The sequence below is a fragment of the Coregonus lavaretus genome (assembly GCF_964263955.1).
Source record: "Coregonus lavaretus genome assembly, chromosome: 2".
Taxonomy (NCBI): Eukaryota; Metazoa; Chordata; class Actinopteri; order Salmoniformes; family Salmonidae; genus Coregonus; species Coregonus lavaretus.
This window is the reverse complement of record NC_139989.1, coordinates 18,544,663-18,558,860: the sequence shown is the minus strand read 5'-3', so window position 1 is coordinate 18,558,860 and position 14,198 is coordinate 18,544,663. Positions and strand designations below refer to the sequence as shown.

The 14,198-nt window shown below is 42.4% G+C and overlaps 2 protein-coding genes across 2 annotated transcripts in view; one reads left to right on the top strand and one right to left on the bottom strand.

Annotated features, from left to right (window-relative positions):
- Positions 1 to 3,691: 3,691 nt before the first annotated feature.
- Positions 3,692 to 12,108, bottom strand: mettl4 (methyltransferase 4, N6-adenosine). Its single transcript, XM_084181485.1, has 8 exons — positions 11,443 to 12,108; positions 10,811 to 10,876; positions 10,355 to 10,715; positions 9,879 to 9,948; positions 9,579 to 9,753; positions 9,278 to 9,384; positions 8,633 to 8,724; positions 3,692 to 4,422 (listed from the first exon to the last, which is right to left on the bottom strand). The coding sequence occupies exons 1-8, from the start codon at positions 11,710 to 11,712 to the stop codon at positions 4,211 to 4,213; spliced, it is 1,353 nt and encodes a 450-aa protein (XP_084037611.1). The 5' UTR covers positions 11,713 to 12,108; the 3' UTR covers positions 3,692 to 4,210.
- Positions 12,109 to 12,424: 316 nt separating this feature from the next.
- smchd1 (structural maintenance of chromosomes flexible hinge domain containing 1) overlaps positions 12,425 to 14,198 on the top strand; it is a gene marked incomplete at its 5' end in the record, with an annotated part of 39,091 nt that continues 37,317 nt past the window's right edge. The window contains 5 exons of the mRNA XM_084140985.1: positions 12,425 to 12,637; positions 13,044 to 13,119; positions 13,350 to 13,508; positions 13,759 to 13,841; positions 14,043 to 14,176. Of these exons, the coding sequence (XP_083997111.1) occupies positions 12,425 to 12,637; positions 13,044 to 13,119; positions 13,350 to 13,508; positions 13,759 to 13,841; positions 14,043 to 14,176 (665 nt within the window). The remainder of the gene's footprint in view (positions 12,638 to 13,043; positions 13,120 to 13,349; positions 13,509 to 13,758; positions 13,842 to 14,042; positions 14,177 to 14,198) is intronic.

Sequence of the window (14,198 nt, the reverse complement as noted above, 5' to 3'; positions counted from 1 at the left end):
TGAGTTAGTACATCCTTTATCCCAATTATCTCTCCTTCCTCCCAAAGGGTGCATTTGTCCACTTCCATGATTTGAAAGAAAATGACTAGTATAAGAAATATAATAGCAACTTCCACTAGCCCATGCCCCCAACAATCCAATGCTTTTAGATTTGTGGGAGGTAGTGAACGAGTGTACACTTCAGGAGAAAGGCGATATGAGGCATGCACACATAGTGCTAGTTTTGACCTAAGCAGTCTTACAAAGAGAAGGCGCATTCTACCATCCCTAGTACAAAGAGAGTTGAGAAACACTGCTCTATGTACTTCAGTCCATATCATTTCAAGAGGTCCTTGTTTTTAATCTTCCTTGTTTCTTTCTCCTTTTATTTTGCCCTTGTCTTTCTCTCTATAGCTAGGTTTCCATCCAATTGGTGACAGATTTTCATGTGAATATTCTAAAATCTGCATAAAACAATAAGCACATTTTCCCACCAGAGATGTGTTTCCATCAAATTGATTTATTGCAGATAAAAGGCTGTGCACATAAAAATAACTTCCCATGTACCGAATAAAAATAAAGTTAAATGGGTTTCCATTGCATTTTCAACTCTACTGATGGTTTTGTCACAAAAACTGTTGTGTTATATAGCAAATGTGCCCACTCTGGTCTTGTTATATAGCAAATGTGCCCACTCTGGTCTTGGCACGTGCGCTCTAGCCAACAGCTCGCAGATACAGTGTGGGTAGGCTACCTACATGATAAGATTATGTTTAAGAGCAAGATTATAATTTTTTTGACAAAAGGCAGCCAAGCATCGATCATCATGTCACCAGAATAAGATCCTCGATATTTATTGGAAAGGAGCATCAAGGTCATTACTGTGCATTTTCATCACCCTGTGAAGTGCACCATAATTTATTTCATCTGTAGCCTAATAAACTGCATGCTTTCCCGATTCGTAGTGGGAGGACCACACAACATATTATCGCGTGTAAACCCAAGTTTACTTCGATATGATGGTTATTATATCAATATTTGCGCATAAAGGCGTTTCCACCGCCATTTCTCGCATAATTAATTTTACACACACACACAAAAAGATCCCACCATGTCGAACGAACAAATTGTCTGTTCACATTTATACAATTGTACAGGCATTTCCTGTTTGCATCAGCACGGTCGTGACTTTTTTCACGCATCAGGTAATCCGCATGAAATGGTTGGATGGAAACCTGGTTTGTGTTGAAAAAGTATCACTTGGGGAAATGAGTTGGCAAGCCTCCTCTTTAAATTAGCTTTAAACATCTATTATTGATGTAACCTCCCAATAAGTGTTTGCAGTATTACAACTATGTCCGTAATGCTAATGAGAGAAACAACAAGCATTGTGAGAGAGCAACGGTTTCTCTGACACTTAAAAGGTTTAAAAAATAACGAGAATAAAAACGGTTCAAAAGTACTTAAAGGGATAATCCACCCCAAACCACTAATTCCTATGATTAACCGTGTTAAACTGTGTTAAATATCACTATGTGAAAACAATATTTTTTGTGAACAAACGTTTCATTTTGTCACTATAACAAGGTTGGTAGCGACAGTGAAAATAGCTGTGGAAATCTGTTGCAGCTCAAGTCAACTTCAAAACCCACAATGCAATGCTCTCTCTGGGCTGGCTAGCAAATGTAGCTACACAATAATACCAAAGTCAATATCAGCATATGAAGTAGTTAGCAATCTTTAAACTCGCCTAAACAAACTGCACTATCAATTTAGGAGTCTATCTCACCGAGTTGTCACAACTTGCAGTTCGTCACTGCACAGAACTAGTGCAGAGAACGTTACTATGGCAACAACGGCCCTTTCTCACAGACACATTGAAAGATGGTACTTGAAGGAGAAACTGAGTCGAATAATTTGGTACACTGTTTAGATTGAGCACATCTAAGGGAAATATATACAGTACTTTTTCATGACGATATAAACGGATGGATATGCCCATACCTTCTATTGGCTGATTTGGCGATCTGGAGTGCAGGTAATTGTTTTAAAAGCGTTATGAAACGCGATAACGTCACACTATCTCCAGTGACGAGAACCATGTACCTATGATTCATTCCTACACAATTTTCTGATTTCACAGATGGACCACTTAGAAGTTAAATCATGGGGTAAATGTTTATTTTACCCACTGATAAAACATAGGCTTTCATCAAATTGACAAGAGTTTCATATTTGTATTTCTGGGGGTCAATTATCCCTTTAAATTGCAAGTTAAAACATACAAATTGGCAGGTAAAAACAGCTGTGGCTCACCCTTGTTAAAAGACAATCAACTTCCCCAAACATTCTGGCACACCTATTTAACATGGCAGGCGACTTAATTACTGAACTGGAACACCTGTGTCAATTAGCCACTTCCATCGCTGGACCGGTAGAAAACAAGAAACACGACTGACTGCAATTGGTTGGAAATGAAGGAAAAGCTCTTGTAACTAGAATGTTTGATAAACGACTGAATAAACAGAACTTGCTGTATAAATACTTTGTATGAATACATTTGAAAATGAATGTCTTTTGTGAAGGCCACTCCTTCATAGGCATCTTTTCCTAACAGTACAACAGCAAGGCTTTTGGAGATGTTCAACACTAATTGGCTGCCTTTGAAACTGATGCAAACACAGTTGCAGCCTATGTGAAAGACAACACATTTGTTTTTGTCAAAGGCAGAAATGTACATTTTTAAATCATGTTTTCGTAACTATGATTCCAGCTACATTACAGCCTGAGTATTGATTCAACCAAGAAGTTTGTTTTCCAAATGTGGTATTTATTTTGCCACATCTCCATGGGATTTCAGGAGTTGACAACTCCCAATAACAAGAATAAATCAATAAGTGCTCACCTGGGAAGCAGACTAATGAGAAAGCGCTACACTCCTTTAATTCAATCTGTGGTAAGTGTCCAATATCTCTGAGTCTACCTCCTTACCCAGACAGGAATACATTACAATACATCTATCCTCTCATTCTGCTGTTTCTCATTCATGTTTTCCTCCTGTCGTGAGAGGGAAAGAAATAGATGGAGGATGAGAAAGAAACAAAGAGAGAATGTGTCTAATGCGGAAATGATCCTGTTCTGGATTCATTAGTGATTGCTATGCTGTGTGCTGCAGTGGCAGTAACTCATCCGGCTCTGTGACAGTCCTAAAGACAGAAACTAAAGACCCATTAGAGTACCCCCACCCAGCCCATACCTTACCCAGCCACATGGGGAGCCAGGGATGGATGAAGGTGTGAGAGGTGGCAAAAAAATAAGTTCATTTTGGCACCTTCCAAACTAGTAGGTAGGGATGGTGTGAGGATGACATAGTGTTATTGTTGTTTGGTTCCTACATACAAGGGCAGACTCAGTGGCTCGCAGTCAAACTGGTGGTCTCTCTCTGTAACCTGGACGACAGCCAGTGTGCATTCCAAATGGCACCCGATTTCCTTTTATAGAGCAGTACTTTTGACCAGAGCCCTATAAAGGGAATAGGGTGCCATTTGGGACACAGACATTGCACTCAGAAACATCAAAAAGAGTGCAGGATAGATCAAATCTCTACAATGGGACAGGGCAAATGTCCTCACAGAATCAGAGCATCTATGGCCAATCAGAGCATCTATGACCATCTATGGCTGGTTGGGTCGAGTGATACAAAACTCACCACAAAGTTTGGTTTCTTTATTCAACTCTTCGATTTAAATAGATCCACATTACCTAACACATTTCAGCACATTATAAAACCACGTACGTACACTTCGATAATTATTCAACCAGACATTATGCCAGCAATGCTCCATCATCAATGCACAACACACCGCTCTGAGGTAACACACAGTTGTGTGTCTGAACATAACAGAGCTATACGCTATTAGCTTCGGCTCGAAACATCAACCTTGATCTGAGCTCCGGAGCAATGCACTTTCATCTACCCTCCATCGCATCACCGGCTCGGTGAGTCACCACCCCCCAACATACTACGACCCAGAAACACAAATCAAGAGTCCCAAATGAAAGAAAATAACAGATCAAAGGAGATGGAGAGATTTCAGGGGCTCCTTGACTTTATGAAAACGAAATGGGATTTTGATGTGGAAAGCTTCGACGGTATGCTATTAAACTGTGATGATTAGTCCGGTGTTGGAGGAGGTAGAGAGAAGTGAGGAGAGGGCTCTTCAAGTTAGGATTATGTAGTCGTATCTGTAGGCTTGTCTGTAGGCTCCTCTGTGGGCTCGTCTGTAGGCTCATCTGTGGGCTTGTCTGTAGGCTCCACGGTGTAATAACTGACATGCTGAAACTTGATCACCTCGTTGCCCCAGCTGGTCCATCCTGGCTGTAGGCTTCTGGCAAACAGCTCCAGGCACTGGGCGTCAGCACCCACGTACGGCCTTAACACCTCTGTGGAGGGAAACAAAGAAATAGAAGAGTGCTTAGGGCTGGTGTTTTGGTAGTGCTGCCGCCTGCGGACAGCAGGTACCCCTTGAGGCACAGGTTCGATCCCCAGTTCTGTCACTCAGTTTCTGAACTCTATTCCACTCATCTATCTCACATTCTAATATCTGTCAATGAAGAAGAGGATGGGAGTTCAAGAAAAATATGGTTTCATTTTTAGATGTCCTCAGAGAAGATTCGAAAAAATAGATTATTCTGATAGGCAGATCCTGCTCAGATTTGTAATTTCTATGGGGGTATTTAGTTGGTGCAGAAGGGGGAGTGGGGGCTTTATGTCTGGCTTGCCAATGAATGCTGGATTCGCGTGTGGGCATTCTGGCTGTCCTTGAGTGGAGGAACAATGGCTTTCCAGGAACAGCATTCCTGACCAATAGGGTTCACTTCATCTCCGCCCCTGTTCTGGGGCTGTCTGCTCATTCACATGCGTGCTCACGCCCCGCTCACACATGCCACTCACCCTACACTAGGCGGGTTAATGAGCGCCAAAACCCCAGAGTCTAAGCCCCCGTCCACCCCCCTCCTCAATCCCCCTAAACCTGCCCAGCCTACACACTCTCTTACGAAACACGTCAGAAAGACGTTGGGGGGGGGGGGGGGCAAAAATGAAAACCTCACAGACTAACACAGAAGAACCACTCTGATCGGTGACTCAGCTCTCAAAGTTTGGAGAGGGAATAAAAGGTCTAATTATCTCAAAACTCAAGGCAAGACACAAGAGGCAGGAGACTTGCGGCTTGCCAGGCGGCTCAACGTAGCTCTATGTGATGTTTCTCTCAGTCATCTCAGTACTGCTGCCTTGAGTTTAGACCCTGCACATTCTGTGTAAATCCCAAATGGCATCCTATTCCCTATTTTAGTGCACTACTTTACACCAGGACTCATCAAAAGTAGTGAACTAAATAAGCAATAGGGTGCCGTTTGGGACACACCCTGTCAAACTGATCCTGGGACAGCCAGGTTAAGGGTATTGATGACAGCGCTGTTCTACTGCCCCACCTGATCGCAACCCATTCATTTTGAAAGTGAGGCATCTCAGGAAATGAATACTTTGAGCGATGGAGGTTATAAAACCACAAACATTCACAAATAATAAACTGCAGTGTGTGCGGTCCTGTGTGGCTCAGATGGTAAGTGCGTGGCCCTAGCAACGCCAAGATCAAGTCTCACAGGGAACATAAATATTGATTATCTCACTGTATTGTAAATCGGTTTGGATAAAAGTGTTTGCTAAAAGCAGTGGTGGAAAATGTACTCAATTGTCATACTTGAGTAAAAGTAAAGATACCTTAATATAAAACGACTCAAGTAAAAGTCATCCAGTAAAATAGTACTTGAGTAAAAGTCTAAAAATATCTGGTTTTAAATGTACTTAACTACAGTGGTGGAAAAAGTACTCAATTGTCATACTTGAGTAAAAGCTATACATCAAATTCCTTATATTACGCAAACCAGACGGCACAATGATTATTTCTTTTTTTGTATTTAGGAACAGACGGGCACAGATTATTTTTTTTACAAACGCAGTATTTGTGTTTAGGGAGTCCACCAGATCAGAGGCAGTAGGAATGACAACGCGTTATATTGATAGGTGCGTGAATTGGAGCATATTGCTGTCCTGCCTGAGCATTCGAAATATAGCGAGTACTTTTGGGTGTCAGGGAAAATGTATAAAGAGTAAAAAGTACATATTTTCTTTAGGAATATAGTAGAGCAAAAGTTGTCAAAAATATAAATAGTAAAGTACAGATACCCCCAAAAACTACTTAAGTTGTACTTTAAAGTATTGTTACTTATGTACTTTACACCACTGGCTAAAAGTGGTGGAAATGTGTGTAGGAATACTGTACATATATCACCTTACTCAGCCCCTCCAGCTGTGAGTGAGTAAAGTTATTTTCCCTGCCTTTCACCTCCCCAAGGCGGCAGCTAGCCTAGTGGTTGAAGCCGGTAAGATGAAAAATGTGTCAGTGTGCCCTTGAGCAAGGCACTTAACCCTAATTGCTCCAGGGTCAAGTTGGGATATGCAAAAAAACTTTTCCGAATCACACACACACACTTGTACATGTGAAATACGACAAATATAAAATCACCCACCAATATCTCAGGTTCTGCTCTGAGTTTAACAGTAACACAACTTTTCACCAGTCAATTAGAATCTCACACACGCTGGCTGGGTGCCAGTGCATCGGGCGGGCATGAGGAGGGCACAGCCAATTAGCCGCTGATTACAATACAATGCTGGGAGGATGATATTCAACTTTAGCCAATTACCAAAGTTTTTAGGAGCCGCAATTAAAAGCAAACAGATTATTCACACTCCGAGGAGCATAAACACTTTTTTTCTGTAGTTTCGGCCATCTGGCGAGGATGTGTTTGGATCTCTGCGGAGGAGAGAGAGCGTTGGTGTCCCTCTGCGCCCCTATTGCAGCCACACACACGCACGTCTGATGTCACTGGGGGAGAGGGGGTAGAGAGCTATCGGATCACAGGGTCACTCTCCGCTCCGCCCTCTGTGTTTAGGACATCCGCTGTGATGTCATACCGAGGTCAGGGGTAAGGAGTTGGCCACTGCCTCCAGACCTGGCACATCCAAACACATGGACTGCATACACCACTAGTGCTCCAATCCCCTAACAGGGATAATGCCCTGTGGTAACAGTGACTGAGGAAGAGGACTTCATCGTGTTTTAGAGGGGGGTGGTTTAGAGACTTGGCACTGTTGATATTCACCATTTCAAGCTGTTGCATAAGAATCCACCAGAGGGGGTGTGAGAAAAGGACAGCAGCCTAATTCCTTTTCCCGCCCCTGGGTACTACAGAGTGAATATTCAGCATTAATGCCCACGTCCGGATGTTCCTTTTTGCCAACGGGTCGATAAAACCTTTCAGGATCAAAAAAGGTCCGTTCTATGCCTCTTTATCATGGGTTATTTTAATGTGCCGTGGCACCTCTCTGCGGGACCAGCTCCTCTGACATTTCATCCCAGCAGCACTGCGTTCTACCACGCCCACTCCCACCACAGCCTCCCTGCTACTCAGAGGGGTTGGAGGGGGATTCGCTGGAAGGCCAGAGACAGGGATGAGAAGGGGATGACGTCACCAAAAAGTGATATATAAAAACACAAAAATTCAGAATGACAGCGGCTCAAATTATGATGGTTACTTGGCAAGTGTGAAATACTAGACAGTTGACTTATCAATCATGGCTGGGAAAAAACTATTTATCCTGCTATACTATGGAGCAGGTCTACGCATGTCTGGGTTTTCCCTGAGTATCACACTGTTTTGCTGCAACTCTTGCCAAAGATAGTGTTCAATTATTTTATTTGAACAATGAAAAGACAAAGCTATGAAACAAAGAGTAACTAGACTCATAATATATTCTCAACCCAATAGTTAAAGCGCAAGACTTCTACAATGTAGTCATAATGAATTTAAATCTCAGAATATCATGCCACTTTCCCAGAATCATCTTGTATATTCAGCTGACAGGGCACTGACAAACCTCTTCCTCCCCAAGTAAATAAAAAGCGCAATAAATCGCTTTCCCTGAAGAAGCAGAGAGTTGATGTCAAGCCCCACTCATTCATAGACTCTACATAATCATTGTCTTCAAGGTCTCATCATTGCTTTCTAAACAACATTGTATGGATCAGAGCAAAGGTTTGACTCGTTAACAATCAAAGGCAAATCAGACCGTACAGACAACCACACCACAGAAGTGTTTTAAGTTTCAATCAGGCATTTGTAAACTGTCGCAGGGCGTGAATTCAATTCATGGGTGTATAATGCAGCACATCGTGACAAACTGTGTTTACAATTAGCCATTGGAACAGGTTAGAGCACAGACCCTGCAGCTCATGTCCTTCAGTTTAATAGCAAGGCATTGTCTTGTGCTTTTAGTGAGTGAGGGAGAGTCAGAACAGAGCACTGATAGTTAGAACCAGGTCAAAACGCAGCAATCGCGGTCACTTATGTCACAGCATTGCCCTCTAGTGGTGAAACTCTGTTCAGTTGAACTATTTCTCCAATTATGAATTTCATTACTGGAACTTTATTAATTCATTCCTACGCACTTGTCTACCACATTACGTTCTTATGACGCTGACATACTTATGACGTGTTGGTGGAACCAGGACGTGTTGGGAATACTGACCTGAGAGTGAAGGTTTATGGGAGTGTAGGGCTGATGGGACACTGACAATCACACGCTGCTCCTCCATAGGGAGCTCGGTCTTCCTCAGAGAGCTGTAAAGGAGATGGAGAAAGCACATCATGTTTTGGAAGAGATCAAATGTTCCAGTAATGAAAGAAAATACACAGAAGACTTAAGGTCCAATACAGCTGTTTTTCTCTCAATATTAAATCATTTCTGGGTAACAATTAAGTACCTTACAGTGATTGTTTTTAATTAAAATGGTCAAAAATAAACAAAAATAGCTTCTTAGCAAAGAGCAATTTCTCAAGCAAGAATTTTGCTAAGACTGTCTGGGAGTGTTCTGAGTGAGGAGGGGAAAACTGAAAACTAACTGTTACTGGCAGAGAGGTTTGTAACTCTTTCTTATTGGTCTATTAACTAATTTACCGCCTGGTGATGTCACCAGACAGGACAAAACTCAATCCCACCAAAACAGGCTGAAATTTCAGTGCAATTTCAAACAGCTCTTACACTAAAAGGGCATTATCATTTTCACCGTATTATTCCAACCTCAGTGTGGAAATACTGTATATATAAAATCACATTTTTGACTGCACCAGGCCTTTAAGCAATTCATGTGAAAAATGTAATCCATTGTCACACCTGGGTGAGTGGTGTCCACACCCACGATATCGACCAAGTACCAACACCTCGTAAGGCTTCTTATGTGGAGAGTCCAGTGGAAACACATATTCCCCTGACCTGGTGACCTGAGGGAGAAAACACAGACAATACATCAGAGAAAATGTATGCAAATGTTCATAAAGATTATATTGCTAATTTCTGAAACAAACAACGTTAGAGGTCCTAGATGAAACATGACCACTTTTTACCACCACCATTTATTAGTGTCATTTAAACTAAATAATGACTTTGATCAATTCTAGGTTCCTTTGTGTTCTACCTTGACCCAGAACCACTCTGCCAGCACCTCCACGCCCCAGTGTGGGTACAGCTCATCCCTGACAAAGCGCAGGTGGCTGGGCCTGTTGGTCACCCAGGTGACCACCACACAGCCCGTGGAGGTCAGCAGGGGGACAGGGAGCCGTTTGAGCTGGGAGGAGGGCAGAAAGCTATACCTAGAGGTCAACAGGAGAAATACACAATATGGTCAAAACAGAATTGGAGGTTCACAGAGTCATACATTGCAGTGGATGTTGCTTGGAATAAAATCACACTGAAAGAGAATGCCATTTAAGCTAACCTGCCGCTCCTTTTGACAGACTTGTTTTCCCATGGAGGATCCAGGACAATGAGGTCGAACAACTTTCCATCTGCAAAATAATCCATTTTCTAAGACAGGGTTTCCCAAACTCGTCCTGGGGCCTCTTCTGGGTGCACGTTTTGGTTTTTGCCCTAGCACTACACAGCTGATTCAAATAATCAACTCATCATTAAGCTTTGATTATTTGAATCAGCTGTGTAATGCTAGGGGGGGAAAAATTATTCACCCCGGGGGGGCCCAGGACCGAGTTTGGGAAACCCTGCTCTAAGACATAGGCCTACACAGGCAGAGAGGATCCTTATTTAGTTCACTGAAGCCTTGCCTTCTCGCCACTCGATTCCTCAACACATTTTTAGAGTTGTAATGATTTATAAAGATAATGTATTTCTGCACTAACAAAACATACATCAGCAAAAGTAAGCTGTTTATCATGATCAGGTTTTGTACACACTCACAGCCAACCAGGGGCTGCATTCTGGCAAAATCTGAGAGCAGGAAGGCACATCGTGGTGGGATAATGTAATTCTCTCCCATCAGCGTCACCTCCATGGCACAGTCCATACAATTCTCTGTGATCCGTGTGAACAGGTCAAGGTGTGTTGTACTGCAGCCATCCTCAGACCCAATGAACTGAACTGGGTCCTCTCCATGTTCACTCACTAGAGGGAGCTCTTTAGCCATGTCACACAAGGCTGCCAGGTTACATTCCTGGGAAGGCAGGGGATCCTCCTGAGCATCTTTGGCCTCACTCAGGTACCCACAGGAGAGCCCAGCATCCACCAAGGATTTGGTCCCCTCCAAAATGGCAAACCTGATCTGGTCATAACACAATGATAAGCAGTGGTCAACAATTAAAAGTCTGTGAGTAATGGTAATGGGTAAACTAAGTAATGGTAAACAAATAAGATTACCTTGTGGTGGAAGGCCAGTGAATCAATTTCTCCTTGGTTCAGATCATTGCGTTTTCGTTTTCTTTTCTGTAGGATTGAATAAATCAAAGATCAGTGGTTAAAACAAATGCTGCAAACGAGTTTCAAGGCAATATTACCTGGCAGGCCAGCAAGTTAGCTTCACTCTCCAGACAGACATGTCTAGCCAAGTCTAGGACCAAAAGGCTTCTTAACAGCTTCTACCCCCAGGCCATAAGACTCCTGAACAGCTAATCAAATGGCTTCCCGGAGTATTTGCATTGACCTGCTCCTCTCTGTTTATTATCTATACATAGTCACTTTACCTCTACCAACATGTACATATTACCTCAATTAACTTTGCCCCAGCACATTGACGCTGTACCGGTATCCCCTGTATATTGCCTCATTACAATTATTTTATTGTTGCTCTTTAATTATTTGTATTTTTTACTTCAGTTTATTTTAGTAATTACTTTAACACTTATTTTTCTTAAAACTGCATTGTTGGTTAAGGGCTTGTAAGTAAGCATTTCACTGTAAGGTCTACACCTGTTGTATTCGGCGCATGTGACACTTATTTGATTTGAGACGTACATACATATAAAGAAATAGACAGCCCCCCCGCCATTTACCTTTGACGGTTTACAATCCACTGAAGTGTTATTCTCACTCCTCTGTAGCACTGCGTCCGAGACGGCACTGTCGTTTGTGGTCACAGTACAATAGTCTTTAACGCGAACGTGAGACTTTAAAATCTGAAAACACTCATGTTTAAAACAACATTTAAAATACGACTTTCCACTGGCTGATTTTCTCTCCGAAGTACATAGTTGGACACCCTGATCGACAAGTGAACAAGCGTCCAACAGCAACCCGTTGGCATTTCTAAACACAACCGACATAGCCAGTCTGGTTGGCAAACTACTCTCTACTAACTCTCTCTTTGATATCTTTACATGCCGTGAGTGTCCATAAGCGTACCTTGTGGAGGTGACTGACTTGCTTGCTACTTACTCAACACATTTCGTTTCTTTGCTGGGTTTTCTGTGCGCCGCCATGATGCTTGTTTGTCACGTGCATTCGCCAAACCTGGAGCATATTCATTACGCCAATTCTGTTGCAAAACGTTTCTTAAACGGAAGGAAACAGAACTAAACCAGGAGGGACATAACTGAATTTGTCGGATATAAACCCTTGTTTTGCTCCATTTGCTTCTGTTTGGTTCGGTAAACAGTTTTCGTAACTTATACATCCAGAGTACACCCCAGGCGCCGATTCCGTTGCAAAACGTTTCGTTTGCTTCCTAGAGTAACAGACCAAACGTTTAACGGAATTTGACCAATGAATACACCCCAGCGCGCGCGTTTCCACAGCCACAATGTCAAAATTGGCTATATCCTAAACAAATTAGGAAAACAAATGTTGATATTTCGTCTAAATTTTTAAGCTTATAGTTAGGCATAATGTCAGCAGTGTGGTTAGGGTTAGTGTGAAAATAAATTGTAGAAATAGGCGGGGTTTATGATTTTGTGGAAGCTAGTAACGACCCAGCTCACGCAGTAGATACACAGTACATTGCGCATACTCACAACTTCTTTCACCTGAAGAAGAAACATGGCGGAGTCGGGAGATGTGACAACGTCTGCCATTGCCAATAGTTGTAGAACACAAACTTTACAGAGTAAAAATGGAGTTAACGGGTCTGATAAACCACATAAACGAGTGGTAGTATTCGACTGTCGCCCGGAAAGAGACGTCGATGCAACGGAGAGAGTTCTGGACATAAATGGCTTGGACTTCAACGACTTCCTTCAATTTGTATCAAAGGTGCAGTAGCTAGCTAGCTAGCTAACGTCGTTAGTTATGCAGAGATATGTTAGCCAGGCAGCTGCCTGCTTGATTGCAAATTTGCAACAGCTGGCTCTTGACAATTAATGAGTTCCCACCATGCTTGGAATTAACTAACTAGTTCACTCAGATAGCTTGGCTAGATAGCCGACATGGCCGATCGTGGCAAATGTATTGATCCATAATATTCGTAGCTGTCATATTTGCCAATTTAATGTTTTAATTAAATTGTTAATAGCTTTCTAGCACGTTATAAACAAGTTGTCCCATTTGTTGTTGTCACATTTGTTGTGAATACGATATCTAAACCATTCACCAAATTATAAAAACGTGTCATATCTGCAGAGGTAGATATACAACTATTTCCCATGTGTTCTCGCCTTAGGAATTTGCCATTCCTTCCAACGAAACGTTTGTCTTGACAACAACTGACAGAAAAGGAATAGATTTGGACAGATATGGTAAGTGACATTCCAGTCAGGGCTACCTGGTGTAGTGCTAGAAAGAAATGCCGAAATGCCAGACCAATTTTTAATTTATAATTAAAAAAGGGCACATGGCTTGGATTAATCAGTGTAACATGTTTTTGGTATAATAATAGTCAGGCATTGGGTCACAAATAAGCCTTTATACAAGGGGAATAAGAGATGAGTGACAGTAAGTTATGTTGCTGATGTGTCATCTCTTTCAGAGGAACTTCAACAAGGAAACACTCTCCACCTGTTGCAGAGCGAGGACCAGACCCTGCCCGCAGCAACTAAGGAACACATTGTGTTCCTCCCTCACTACGATACACTGGTCCAGAGTGGCATGTATGAGTACTATGCTAGTGAGGGCCAGAAGTCTTTACGTGAGTGCCTCTGAAATACTGTACCTTCTCCAGCCCAAACCAACAATATACAGTCCTGTTTGTATTCATTAGCCGTGTTCACACTGCCCCACACTGAATAAAATGTCTATGCTCAGCACTTATGACCAATTTTCTACTCTGTGAGGCTTTGTGGATATGGGCCCCGGGCTAATTATGACCCAGAAGAAGCGGCGTTAAAGGGCCTATCGTTTCCTATAGTTAATTAAAGCTTTGTTCCCCCCCCTCCCAGCGTATGCCTTTGCAGAACTAATCGACAATGCACTGTCAGCGACATCGCACAACACAGGAGTGAGGACCATAGACATCCGATTGGTGAGATACTACAGCTTTTTTTCTCTCCCAATTTTTTTTTTCTAACTGTTGTAAACCTCACATGCGTAATTGTGGTCTTGAATGAAAGTGATGCATACATATTGTGATGTGCTTTCTTATAAAGGTCTGTGTTCTGCACCCCTACAGTATTGATGGAATGGGATACAACGGTAGTTGATTGTTTCTCATCTCTTCCCCCAGCTGTTTGATGAGTCCTTGGGGAAACATGCAGTGGTTATCATGGACAACGGCTGTGGAATGACCTCCAAGCAGCTTAATAACTGGGCTGTGTACAGGCTCTCCAAATTCAGCAGGGAAACCGGCACGTTTTCAAGGTTGGTTTATCAAGAGTAGGGC

What these genes read in the sequence shown, in the direction of transcription:
- mettl4 (XM_084181485.1), bottom strand. Translation starts at nt 11,712, where the DNA reads ATGTCGGTTGTGTTTAGAAATGCCAACGGGTTGCTGTTGGACGCTTGT. An exon ending in AATGCAGCCCCTGGTTGGCT is followed by an intron (nt 9,949 to 10,354) that starts GTGAGTGTGTAC and finishes ATTATTTTGCAG; the next exon opens with ATGGAAAGTTGTTCGACCTC. An exon ending in TCTGTCAAAAGGAGCGGCAG is followed by an intron (nt 9,754 to 9,878) that starts GTTAGCTTAAAT and finishes GTTGACCTCTAG; the next exon opens with GTATAGCTTTCTGCCCTCCT.